Source organism: Sus scrofa, chromosome 2, assembly GCF_054392235.1.
Source record: "Sus scrofa isolate SSC_HxYL_T2T_F1_AM1 chromosome 2, Sscrofa_HxYL_maternal_Yorkshire_Landrace_v2.0, whole genome shotgun sequence".
Taxonomy (NCBI): domain Eukaryota; kingdom Metazoa; phylum Chordata; class Mammalia; order Artiodactyla; family Suidae; genus Sus; species Sus scrofa.
Window position 1 is genome coordinate 76,262,803 of NC_139384.1, and position 12,073 is coordinate 76,274,875.

Sequence of the window (12,073 nt, forward strand, 5' to 3'; positions counted from 1 at the left end):
CCCATGGTCACACACCAGATGGAAAACAGCTGTCCTCCACAGGTGACACACTGTCCTGGAGTCAGAGCCAGGTCCTGGTGGTCCCTTAGATTTGTCCATTTTGCAAAGACACTCATACATTGACCCCTCCCAATGGTCCCACAAACCGAGAGGGTCACATTCAGACTAAGTCATTAAGTCAGGCCATAAGCCCTCGTGAAACTCTCCTGCATTTATTTGCACATCAGTACCTAAGACACACCCTCCCAACGCCCCCTCAGGTCTCAAGACACTTTTGGCATTGCCTTGAACACACAAACTTAGGGACACGAAACCTTGTCCCCACACTTGGCAAGGATACAGAAGAGATGTTCTCCCTTCAGACACACCTACTGAGGGTCTGGCTGGGCAAAAGCAGCCCTCCATCCTCAACCTTGAGTCTGGTGTGGGAGGGGTGGAAGCTCAGGGTTCTAGCCCCAAGGGGGGGGGGTGCCCCGAACCTCTCAAGTCCACCCCAGCACTAGGAACATGGCTCCGCCTAACCCCGCCCTGAGGTCCGGCCAGCCAGGACACCGTGTTCCTAACCTGGCAGGTGTCTGCCCCGCCCCAGGGTAATTAGGAACCAGCCTGGGCTGGCTGTCCTCGGACCCATGCCTCCGCTGTCCAGCTGCCGGACAGCCCATAAAAGAGGGTGAGGGGTGGTGCCGCTAGCTACGGGAACTGGGGAGGGGACAGGCTTCAAGTGGATGTGCTCCATGCCCGACCAGAGGCCCCTATTCCCTTGGATGTATCCTCACACACTGCAGCCAGCCCTTCCCCCCAACGCCCACCTCAGTCATCTCCCCTCCCCCAGCTCGCAGTGTCCCCACACACTTCTGACTGCTGGACCCCCACTGGGGTAGGGGCAGGTTGCCCGGGCTAGTTCACAAGCTTAGTAATTGTAACAGAGAATAACAAACACTCCTGGCAGGTACGTGCCTGGGGCTGTTGTAAAGGCGTTACCTATCTCATCTCATTGTGTCCTTCTAAGCAGGAATGTGAAAGTTGGTCTTGTTATTCCCGCTATCAAGGTAGGGAAACCAGGGCTCAGCAGACACACAGCTGGGATTTGAACCCAGGCAGGTTGGATCAGAGCCTGGGGTCCTGACATGGGCCGCACTGCCTTGTCTGTTTACAGGCACCACCCCAACCCCACTGATGTGGACGTGCCCACACCAGTTTGTGTACACCTGGTGGAGTTGGGGGTGGGGGGGGGGGACACGTCTAGGCTCGTGGCTGGGTTCCCCTCACATGCACATCCTGGCACGCCCAGACCCTGGGTATGTGCTGTCTGAACACCACTTCCTGACTCACGCGTGTCCTCTGGCACCCTTCCCCTACCCCCCCCAATCCATCTCCGGCTTGGAACCAGCAAACTCCCAAGGTCATGCCAGTCCTGTGACTCTCCAGTAGGGATGACCCATGACTGTCCAGGGAGTGGCAGAGGGAGTGAAGGGGAAAGGGGGGACGGTTAGGTGCCTTTCAGGCTGCTCTGCTTTGCTTCCAGGGTCAGGTGAATTCATACCACAGCTGTATGAATGACCACACTTGACATCTCCATTTTAGGAATAAGGGGATTGAAAGCTCAAACTGCAGGAAACATGCTGCAGGCCACTCAGTGAGACTGCTCTGAGGCAAAACAGGACTTCAGGGCTCCTCCAGCCTGAGTCCTTCATCATCTTGCCTCTGAAACAGACCCCGTGTTGCAGCTCTGTGCTGGGAGGGGCTGATGCCATTCCATGAAACAGGAATTGGGGGGTGGAGACTGTTAATCCCCAGTCTGGCAGGCTCAGGCTCTGCCCAGGGCGCCCACTAATTCCCAAACCAAACAGCAGGCAGTGCTGGGCCTGCTGCCTGCCTAATCCGCTCCCCACCAGCCTGGGGCTGGCTGAGGGGCCTCCCAGTTCCCACGCTCTGAGCCTTGAGGGAAGTGGGAAGATGCCCCCCTCTTCTACTCCAGGTTTTACAGCACCAAAGGACTCTCCTACCCATATGGAACTAGAAAAAGGCAACTATTTAATGAAAAACACTCCTCCCAAAATTGCCACAATAAACACACACCTCTATTACGTCTCTCTGGATCTGCTATCTTTGTGCAGTGTACAGCCTGTGCAACTGTCCATGTACGTGCTAAGCCCCCAAACTGAATATCAACATCCACAGTAGTTTAAGATCATTTTATTGAGGGGGGAGAGGCAGGGAGATGGGGGAGGGGCAGCTACAGCTCCCCCAGCCCCACCAGGGGGAAAAGACCCCCTCCTCGCCTCCCACCCCCCAAGTGGCTCCCCCTATGCTATGGAGGAACTTTGTGCAAACTCTGCCCCAGGGGTGGGGGCTGGAGGATGGGTGTGAAATGGCAGCAGCTGGGGCTGTTGGTGCTACTGGGCACTGGGGGGCTTATAGGGCTCCAGGAGAAGAGCAGAAAAGGTGTTGACCTTGTCTGCCCCCCGAACCTCGTGGGGCAGCAGCGGCAGCTTCACAATGTGGAAATCTTCATATAGGTCCTCCATCTGTGGCAGAGGCAAAAGGCAAAGGGCAGTCAGGGGGCTGCGGGGCAGGAACAGAGTGTGGTCAATGTAAAGGGTTGGGCTGGGGGTCTCCTGGGGTCAGGGAGAGAATATGAGGAATGGCTTTAGAGGGTCACAGGTGGGAGTGGCGCCAGGGAGGTCAGAAACCACTGGGCTGAACCTCCCACTCCCCAGGGTCATCTACAGTCTTTTTTTTTTTTGAGGCCACACCTCTGGTATATGAAAGTTCCTAGGCTAGGGGTCAAAACAGAGCTACAGCTGCTGGCCTATACCACAGCCACAGCAATGCCAGATCCGAGCCACATCTGTGACCTACACCACAGCTTGTGGCAACACTGGATCCTTAACCCACTGAGCGAGGCCAGGGATCAAACCCACATCCTCATGGGATACTAGTCAGGTTAATTTCCACTGAGCCACAACAGGAACTCCTCAGCCAGTCTCTGAAGGTCAGAATCAGAAAGTCTGAATCGGGGGTGAAAGGCAGGGGGGTGGGATGGAATAAAAGGTTGGAGAATACAGTAAAAGGTCATTAGTCATCAGTGCCTTGGCTGGGCTCGGCCAGACCCTAGCCTCCAGGGTCAGAGGTGTGAGGGTTGGGCGGGGGAAGAAAGGTGGGTGTGCACACCTGGTCCAGGTACTTGGCCTGGATCTTGTGGCGGGCCTCACACATCTTGCAGGGCTTCTCGGGATCAGGGAAGACTAGCTGGTTGACAATGATGTTGTGCGTGTCAATCTTGCACTTGGCCAGCTCCTGGATCAGCCGCTCCGTCTCATACAGTGAGAGGAACTCCGCGATGCACACACAGATGAAGGTTGTTTGCTCCTGCAGGATGCCGGAGAGGACAGGGAGGGGTGGGTTTCAGCCCTGGCCCCAGTCCGAGCCTCTCACCATCCCCCTGGACCACAACTCACAGGATCCTTGAACTGTTCGCTGACAGAGCGGATGACAGGCAGTGTCTCCTCCAGCTTGGAGGCCAGCTGGTCTGCGTTCATGTCCCCGAGGCCCAGCATATTGCACATCTGTGGGGACGATTCGAGAGGGCTCATGGCTTACCTGGGGCCCATTACACTCCCTGGGCTGGGCTCGATAAACCACTCCTGACACCTCCCAGTGGTTAATGGTATGGGCCCTCGAGCAGATCACAGGGGTGGGAACCTTAGCTCTGCCATTTCTGTGGCACTATGACCAGGGAGCTTGACTTCCCAGAGCCTCAGTTTCCCCATGTACAGAGCTGCTGCACTGTGACACCCGTCACATGCTCAGAACAGTGCCTGGCACACTAAGAGCTCCACAAATGTGACTACATGGGGCAGAGGTCCCAGCTGGGGAACCACACATAAGCAAGGTGGTGGCAGTGGTGTGCAGAAGTGTGAGCACATCAGGGTTGTCATATCATGCCAATAATAACCCCTGGGGGGAGTTCCCTGGTGGCTCAGAGGGTTAAGGATCCAACATTGCTGCTACCGTGTCTCTGGTTACTGCTGTCCAATGGGTTTGATCCCTGGCCTGAGAACTTCCCTGAGGGTGTGGTCAAAGAAAAAAAGGCTCTAAACACCCTTGGGGAACTTGCATGCTCTCCATTGGACAGATAAGGCCCAGAGAGGTGAAGTGGCTTAAGGTCACCAAGCTGTGTTACACCAGAGAGCAGAGAATTTGAACCCAGGTCCCCTGGCTCTAGAACATGTACTTTCAAGCTGTCTGGGGCCTTCAGTGGGCAGAGGTGGGGACATTAAGTGCCGCGGAGTAGGGGGGATAGTCCCCAGCACAGTGAAGATCCATTCCACCCACTGGGAAGTGCCAACTGAGGGGGGTGTGTGGGAAAGGCCTTTGGTGCTGCACTTCTGTGGGGGCTGGGGGTTCCCCTCTGCCTCAGGGGATTCCCGGATGCCCTGGGGCCCTGCCTGCCTGTGAGATGAAGGGGCTGATCTGGTTCTTGATCTGCATGAGGCGGCCTAGCCCCCGCTCGACGATGGTGGGGAAGTTGAGCAGCCTCAGTGTGTGGCCCGTGGGCGCCGTGTCAAACACCACCACCGAGAAGTTCATGCCCTTCACCAGCCTGCGGGGAGATGAGGGTCAGGCCCGCTCTGCCTCCTTTTCCACCCCAGCCCCAGGGCAGCCCCCAGCCCCACCACTCTGCCTGACCTCATGACCTCTGCATAGCTCATGGCCTCGTCGATGCCCGGGAAGGCGCTCATGGCTTCCTGCATCATCTTCTTGCCCATGCTCAGCATGTTGTCCTCCTCGAAGAACTCGTCGGGCAGCTCTGCCACGCCCAGGCTGGGGTCAATCTCCTAGGGGCCAAGGGGTCAAGACTCAGGCTGCTGTTGCTGGATCCTTCCCCCCCGGGCCTGGAGTCAGAGGGAGCCCGGGGATCGCCGGGAGAAGAGCCTTCTATTAGGTCAGGGCTGGGGAGAGCCTGGAGGTGCCCTGCCCCTGCCACCCCAGGCATTTAAGGTCTCGCGCGGTGTGGCACAGATTGTTAAATCTTTTCCCAAGCGGGTGGAAAATCACAAACTGTGCTTAGTGCTCCAGAGGGAAGCCAAAGTTTTTTCGCTGGCTGTTTCTCCACATGGCTGGAGGCCCTGACCACTACCAGATCATTCCTCTAAGGTGAGAAGACATGAATCTTCTTTGCCCAATCTGACAGTGAAGCCCTAGGCCCCACTGCCCTGCCTTCCCTTCTCCTTAACATCTGGTCTCTCCTCACAAGATTTACTTACCACGTTAACTGCCTGTCTTTCCAACCAGAAAGCTGGCCCCACAAGGGTGGGGCGTTTTTCTGTCCTGTTCACTGCTGAGTCTCTAGAGCCTGGAATTGTCTGGCACAGAGTAGGTCCTCAACATGGATAAAGAATCCACAAGCCTGAGGCCCCTGGCCCTTCCTACACTCACTGCCTGTCTATCTTCCACCCTTGTTACCTCTTCTTGTTCACTTATTAGGTTCTTTGGTGAAGCCCTCAACTCCCTGGCCTCAGGTCATTTCCCTGCAGGGAGCCTGTCTACCTGTCACTCCACCCATCACCTCCCCCCCAGTCACATGGAGTCCCTGGGCCAGGGGTCAGATCTGAGCCACAGCTGCAACCTATGCTGCAGCTGCAGCAAGAGCAGATCCTTTAACCCACTGTGCTGGGGTGAGGATTGAACCTGTGTCTTGGTGCTGTAGAGATGCCGCTGATTCCCTTGCACCACAGCAGAAACGCCCCCACTCACACCCTTGATGTGTTATTCCTAGTTACTGGGCTATCTCTGAGCTCCCACACCCCACTCTCACCCCAGCCTTCTCACCTCCTGTTGTTATTATTACCATTTATTATTATTATTTTTTGGTCATGCCTGTGGCATGTGGAAATTCCTGGGCCAGGGATGAAACCTGAGTCATAGCAGTGACAATGCCAGATCTCTAACTACTAGGCCACCAGGGAACTCCATCACCTATTTTTTTTTTTTTTTTGGTCTTTTTAGGGCTGAACCCATGACATACGGAAGTTCCTAGACCAGGGGTCTAATTGGTTGTGCGGGCCGAGTCGTGTCTGCGACCTACACCACAGCTCACGGCAGCATGGGATCTTTAACCCACTGAGCGAGGTCAGGGATCGAACATGCATCCTCATGGATGCTAGTTAGATTTGTTTGCACTGAGCCAATGACAGGAACTCCTCCTATTTTTTTTTTTTTTTTAACTCAAGGAATTTTATTACATTTATAGTTGTACCATTACCTCCTATTATTCTAAATTTCTTTGGGTCACCCCATGCCCTATACCCCTGCCCACTGTTTCACTGTCAGTGTCCTTCTTGGCTGGCACCATTATTTAGCCCAGGCCCTACAAGCTGCCTCTGCAAACACTCCCTTTTCTCTCTGTGGTTGGCAAAAATCCCCATCTGGCTTGCTGGCATGGCTGCACTGAGGTGATTATCAGAGGAACACGGCTGACAAACAACTCCACCTTGCTTACCATTCTTTTTTTTTTTTTTTTTCCTTTTTCTTTTTAGGGCCACAACTGCGGCATATGGAAGTTTCCAGGCTAGGGGTTGAATCAGATGCAGCTGCCAGCCTACACCATGGCCACAGCAATTCGGGATCCAAGTTGCATCTGCAACCTACACTGCAGCTTGCAGCAACATTGGATCCTGGCCGCGAGCAAGGCCAGGGATCAAACCGGCGTCCTCATGGATACTAGTCAGGTCCTTAACTGTTGAGCCACAATGGGAACTCCTTGCTTTGCATTTTTTCTTTTCTTTTTTGGCTGCCCCTCGGGCTATGGAGTTCCCAGGCCGGAGATCAGATCTCAGCCACAGCTGCGACCAAAGCCACAGCTATGGCAACGCTGGATCCCAGTATGCAAGGCAGGGGAATGAACCTGTGTCCTACTGCTCCCAAGACTGATGATCCCATTGCACCATGGATCCCATTGCACCACAATGGGACTCCTTGCTTCTCATTCCTGATCAAAAGTCTCCAAAGGGCATTTGAAAAGCCAGACAATACCCCTTGGGAGTGTTTATGCCACATCTTCTCCCTCCTCAAACACCTTTGGTCCCATGTGCTCCTCTGCTGAGGTCTGGGCCTCAGTGAGAAAGCCAAACCACTGGCTGCCAACATTTCCCCCCAGGAAATGCCTCCGTCCGCCACCTTCCAGAGCCCAAGTCCTGGGTCTGTATACTGGAGAGAGCTCACGCCTGCCTCAGCCCTGTCCTCTGGGGGTATCCTTAATGCCTCCGGCAACATCACTTGTCCCTCCCAGTTGAAGCATCAGCAAACAAATGTGCTGTATCTAACATCTCCTTTCTCAGGAAAGCCCTCCTTAACCCGCATTCCCTCCTCCCTCCAGGGATGGCCATTCTCACTTCTTGGCTCCCATCAAAGTGGTCACTGTCCCCATCTCAGCTCACCCACTCCAGGGAGTCTTTTGGCCCCATTCCCAGGGTGATCTGCTTAAAACTTGTGGCACAGCATGTTAAAGATCTGGCATTGTCACTGAAGCAGCTGGGGTTGCTGCTGTGGTGCAGGCTCTATCCCTGGCCAGGGGACTTCTGCATGCTGCAAGTGCGGCCAAAAACAAACAAACAACAACAAAACCCCCACCTCGCAAAAACAAACAAACAAACAAACAAACAAAAAAAACCTGACATGCCTGCCAGAGACAACCTCTGTCCTCCTGGAACTTAAAAGCCCATGCTTCCTCCCACCTCACTGGTGGCTCCTGCGTGGCCCCCTTCACTGGTTCTTCTTCCTCTGTTGGACACTATATGCTGATCTGCCCCAAGGTTGTTTCTGAGCCTCTTTATTTTCTCACTCTCTTTCCCACTAACACAGCTTTAAATACCACCCTTGGGACAGTGACTGTCCAGTCAATGCCAGCCTCCTCTGAGCTCTAGGCTCACATAACAAAGCCATCACCCTGATGTCTCCACTTGGAATGATCAGTGGGCACTGGACACTCACTGTGGCCAAAGTTAATTCCTGATTTTTGCTTTCCAAACCTGCTCCTATCTCAGTCCTTCCCCATCCCAGCTGCCCAAGGAGCCAACTAAGAGACGTACTTCATTTCTTTCTTTTTTTTCTTTCTTTTTATAGCCCCACCCCCTGCATATGGACGTTCCCAGGCTAGGGGTCGAACTAGAGCTGCAGGGAGTTCCCACTTCCATGCGGCGGAAATGAATCTGACTAACATCCATGATGATGTGGGTCGGGATCTGGCATTGGCGTGGGCATTGGCATGAACTCACAGCTATGGTGTAGGTTGCAGATGTGGCTCAGATTCCCACATTGCTGTAGCTGTGGTGTAGGCCAGCAGCTATAGCTCCTATTTGACCCCTAGCCTGGGAGCTTCCATATGCTGAGGGTGCAGTCCTGAAAAGCATAAAAAGGAGCTGCAGCTGCTGGCCTACACCACAGCCATAGCAAAATGGGATCCAAGTCACATCTTCGACCTATGCTGAAGCTTGCAGCCACACCAGATCCTTAACCAACTGAGCAAGGCCAGGGATCAAACCCCCATCATCATGGATGCTAGTTGGATTCTTGGCCCACTGAGCGACAAGGGGAACTCCCTTCATTTCTTTTTCTCACCCGTTACAACCAAGCAGTCGATTTGCTTTAATTCCAAAACACGTTCTAAATTTGACCATTTCTTCCCTCCCCCCACCAAAGTTTGGACTGCCATTATCTCTATCATAGTCACTGTCCCAGTCTCCATGCTTCCATTTTTCTTCTTAATTTTAGTCTCTTTAGGGACACACCTGCAGCATATGGAGGTTTCCAGGCTAGAGGTTGAACTGGTATTGTAGCCACTTGTCTATACCACAGCCATAGCAATGCCAGATCCAAGCCACATCTGTGACCTACACCACAGCTCATGGCAACGCCGGATTCTTAACCTACTGGGCAAGGCCAGGGATAGAACCTGTGTCCTCATGGTTACTAGTTAGATTTGTTTCTGCTGAGCCACGATGGGAGCTCCCCATTTTTTTTTTTTTTAAATGGCCTCACCTGTGGCATATGGAAATTCTTAGGTCAGGGACGGAATCTGAGCAGCAGCAGTGAACTAAGTTATAGCTACGGCAATGCCAGATCTTTAACCCACTACACTGAGCCGGGGTTGAACCTACACCTTCCCATCAAACCAAGCTGATACAGTCAGATTCTTTTTTTTTTTTTTTTTTTTTGCTTTTTAGGGCTGCACCCATGGCATATGGAGGATATGCCTTATGTACCCTAGTTGGGTTCGTTAACTGTTAACCGCTGAGCCATGAAGGGAATTCCCTGCAGTTAGATTCTTTTTTATGTGTGTGCTTTTTAGGGCCACACTTGCAACATATGGAAGTTCCCAGACTAGGGATCAAATCGGAGCTACAGCTGCCAGCCTACACCACAGCCACAGCAACACAGGATCAAAGTCACTTCTGTGACCTACACCACAGCTCATGGCAATGCCGGATCCTTAACCCACTAAGCGAGGCCAGGGATTAAACCTGCACCCTCATGGATCCTAGTTGGGTTTGCTAACCGCTGAGCTGTGAAGATAACTCCCCACAGTCAGATTCTTTTTTTTTTTTGGTGCTTTTTAGGGCCGTACTTACAGCATATGGAAGTTTCCAGGCTAGGGGTCGAATCAGAGCTGCAGTTGCTGGCCTATATCACAGCCACAGCAACACCAGATCTTTAACCCATTGAATGAGGCCACATTCTCCTGGATACTAGTCGGGTTCATAACTTGCTGAGACACAATGGGTATTCTGTTTCCATTCTTTTTTTTTTTTTTTTTTTTGTCTTTTTGTCTTTTTAGGGCCACACCCGCAGCATATTGCGGTTCCCAGGCTAGGGGTCTAATCAGAGCTACAGCTGCTGGCCTATGCCAGAGCCACAGCAATGCCAGATCTGAGCCACATCTGTGACCTACATCACAGTTCACAGCAACACCAAATCCTTAACCCACTGAGCGAGGCCAGGGATCAAACTTACATCTTCATGGATACTAGTTGGATTCTTAATCTGCAATGGGAACTCCCTACAAGGAACTTTTTGAAAAACTAATTTGGCATTGACATTACTCTGCTTAAAACAAAGAGCTTCCCATTAAACTTGGAATCAAAGCTGACCTGTTTCCAGGGGCCTACAAGGTCCATGTAGCCCTCACTGATGTCTCTCTCCTGACTCCTTACTCATTAAGCTCCAGTCACTCTGGTCTCCCTTTGCACCAGAAGCATTCCTCAGTCATTCCCCTATGGGTATGTTGAGGGGGTGAAAGTGGAGAGACAGAGGATGGAGAATGGGTGGACATGGTAACTGCTGATGGATGTTGTTCACAAGGGAAAAGCCTGAAGGTGCCTTTGCCAGAGTTGGGACAGAGCGTTAGGACTGAATCCTGGTACACTTACCATGGCGAAGAGGTTGTCATAGCCTTTGACCTTGGTAGGCACCTTGGAGAACTTCTGGTCAAATGCATCAGAGATGTTGTGGGCTGGGTCTGTAGAGATGATCAGAACACTCTCCCGCCCTTTGGAGAGCTGGACTGCTAGGCTGCAGCTGGGCAAGGGAAAGGCCAAAAGGTATGGATTGAAGAATCAGCCTCTGCTTTCCCTAGGTCTGCAAGAGGACATGAAGGGGCCCAGGAGCAGGGGACCTGGATCAGCAAGGACCTTGAGAGGAGAGTATGGATAACTGTGGGAGCAAGCCTCAATCCTTGTAGAGGGACCTTCTCAGACATCTCTCACAGACCCCTCTAGCTGGTTAGAGTAGCAAGGTTCTAATGAATGTCGGTCTGGCCTGATGCTTACTTCTTTACTAGCAAAGTGGCATGTCCAGCTGTCTAGCCAGTATAGCTCGACTCTCTGCCCCTTTCGACAACGCTAAGCTAAGGGATCCTTCGCGTCTTCGGCTAAACTCTATGGTTCAACTCACTTTTCCCAGGTACTCTATCCGAGGGACCCCTCTCCCTCCTCCCAGATGACTGGGATAGCCTGATCATATGCCCTCTCCCAGCCTTCCACCTCCACTCCCACGTTGGCATATAATGGCAAGGTTCACCAGACTAGTGGGTTCACCTGGTGCCCCTCGCCCTACCCTGAGGTCAATCTGGTACAGTCCAGCTGACTGAGACATCTAAGTGCGCTCCGGGCCCCCAGTGCGCTGGATCAAATGTGGTTCAGCCCTTGAACTCCAGCAGATTGTACGATTCAGAAGATGCGGACCTACATTCAGGAGGTATCTTCCACTTACTCCACGTAATTTCCGGAGAGTACAACCCTGAAGACCCCGGGCCAGCCTTCTAGCCATGTTGGTTGTGGAAGACCGGCCCATAGCCTCCCCTTTAACCGGTGGTACATCCCACCCGTTTTCTCGGCCCCCGCCGCAGCCTCCTTACCTGCAGGTGGTCTTGCCAACGCCACCCTTGCCCCCAACGAAGATCCACTTAAGGCTACGCTGCTCGATGATGTTGCTAAGCGTGGGCTCCAGCGGCTCCACATCAGGGGCATCCTCGAACTCCTCTGCCTCAACCCCCCACCCGGCCACCCCTGCCGCCATCTTGGACCCGGCTCACGTGATCAAGCGGAGCGAACTATGCAAAGCACCTACAGGGGAAATTTCCTATCATATCCCGTCACGGCTAGAAGCGTGAATTAATTTTCTCATGATCTGACTTTTAGGTGATAATAGAAGCTATATTTCCATATTATCCCCTTCCAAGGTTCACCTTGTCAACCTCTTGTCTATATTTTTTCAAAGACTCCCCCTGCCTAATTAACATATTGGTACCTTCCAGGTCACTCCCCTTCACTGATTGGGCCCTACGTCTTGCCACACTCCTTCCATTGGCTTCATCTTTTCTTATTTTCACCAATCACTCTCACGTCCCTGTAGCGGCCGACCTCCCCTTAGCAACCAGCCAAACACACGGTCCATGCCCTTTCCAAGAAGTTTGATCCGAGGTCCATTCCTACCTGACTCCATAGGCTCAACTTCATGTCGATCATTTCCCCCTATTTTCCAAATCTGGTCCCAACACCGCCTCAGGTCTGTC

At 52.9% G+C, this 12,073-nt stretch overlaps 1 protein-coding gene across 2 annotated transcripts; it reads right to left on the reverse strand.

Moving 5' to 3' along the window:
* Window positions 1-191: 191 nt before the first annotated feature.
* Window positions 192-11,591, reverse strand: GET3 (guided entry of tail-anchored proteins factor 3, ATPase). Of its 2 annotated transcripts, XM_003123324.5 has the most exons (7): window positions 11,417-11,591; window positions 10,431-10,578; window positions 4,693-4,841; window positions 4,456-4,606; window positions 3,462-3,569; window positions 3,175-3,372; window positions 192-2,528 (listed from the first exon to the last, which is right to left on the reverse strand). In XM_003123324.5, the coding sequence occupies exons 1-7, from the start codon at window positions 11,575-11,577 to the stop codon at window positions 2,397-2,399; spliced, it is 1,047 nt and encodes a 348-aa protein (XP_003123372.1). In that variant the 5' UTR covers window positions 11,578-11,591; the 3' UTR covers window positions 192-2,396. The 2 variants fall into 2 exon arrangements, with proteins under 2 accessions (XP_003123372.1, XP_084868881.1); XM_085012755.1 differs by lacking the exons at window positions 4,456-4,606; window positions 4,693-4,841.
* Between the last annotated feature and the right edge of the window lie 482 nt (window positions 11,592-12,073).

Excerpts from the sequence above, each read along its gene's own strand:
- GET3 (XM_003123324.5), bottom strand. The coding sequence starts at position 11,577 with ATGGCGGCAGGGGTGGCCGGGTGGGGGGTTGAGGCAGAGGAGTTCGAG. Across the intron at positions 10,579-11,416 it reads GTTGGCAAGACCACCTGCAG|CTGCAGCCTAGCAGTCCAGC; the intron begins GTAAGGAGGCTG and ends TCCCTTGCCCAG. Across the intron at positions 3,373-3,461 it reads GCGAACAGTTCAAGGATCCT|GAGCAAACAACCTTCATCTG; the intron begins GTGAGTTGTGGT and ends GGCATCCTGCAG.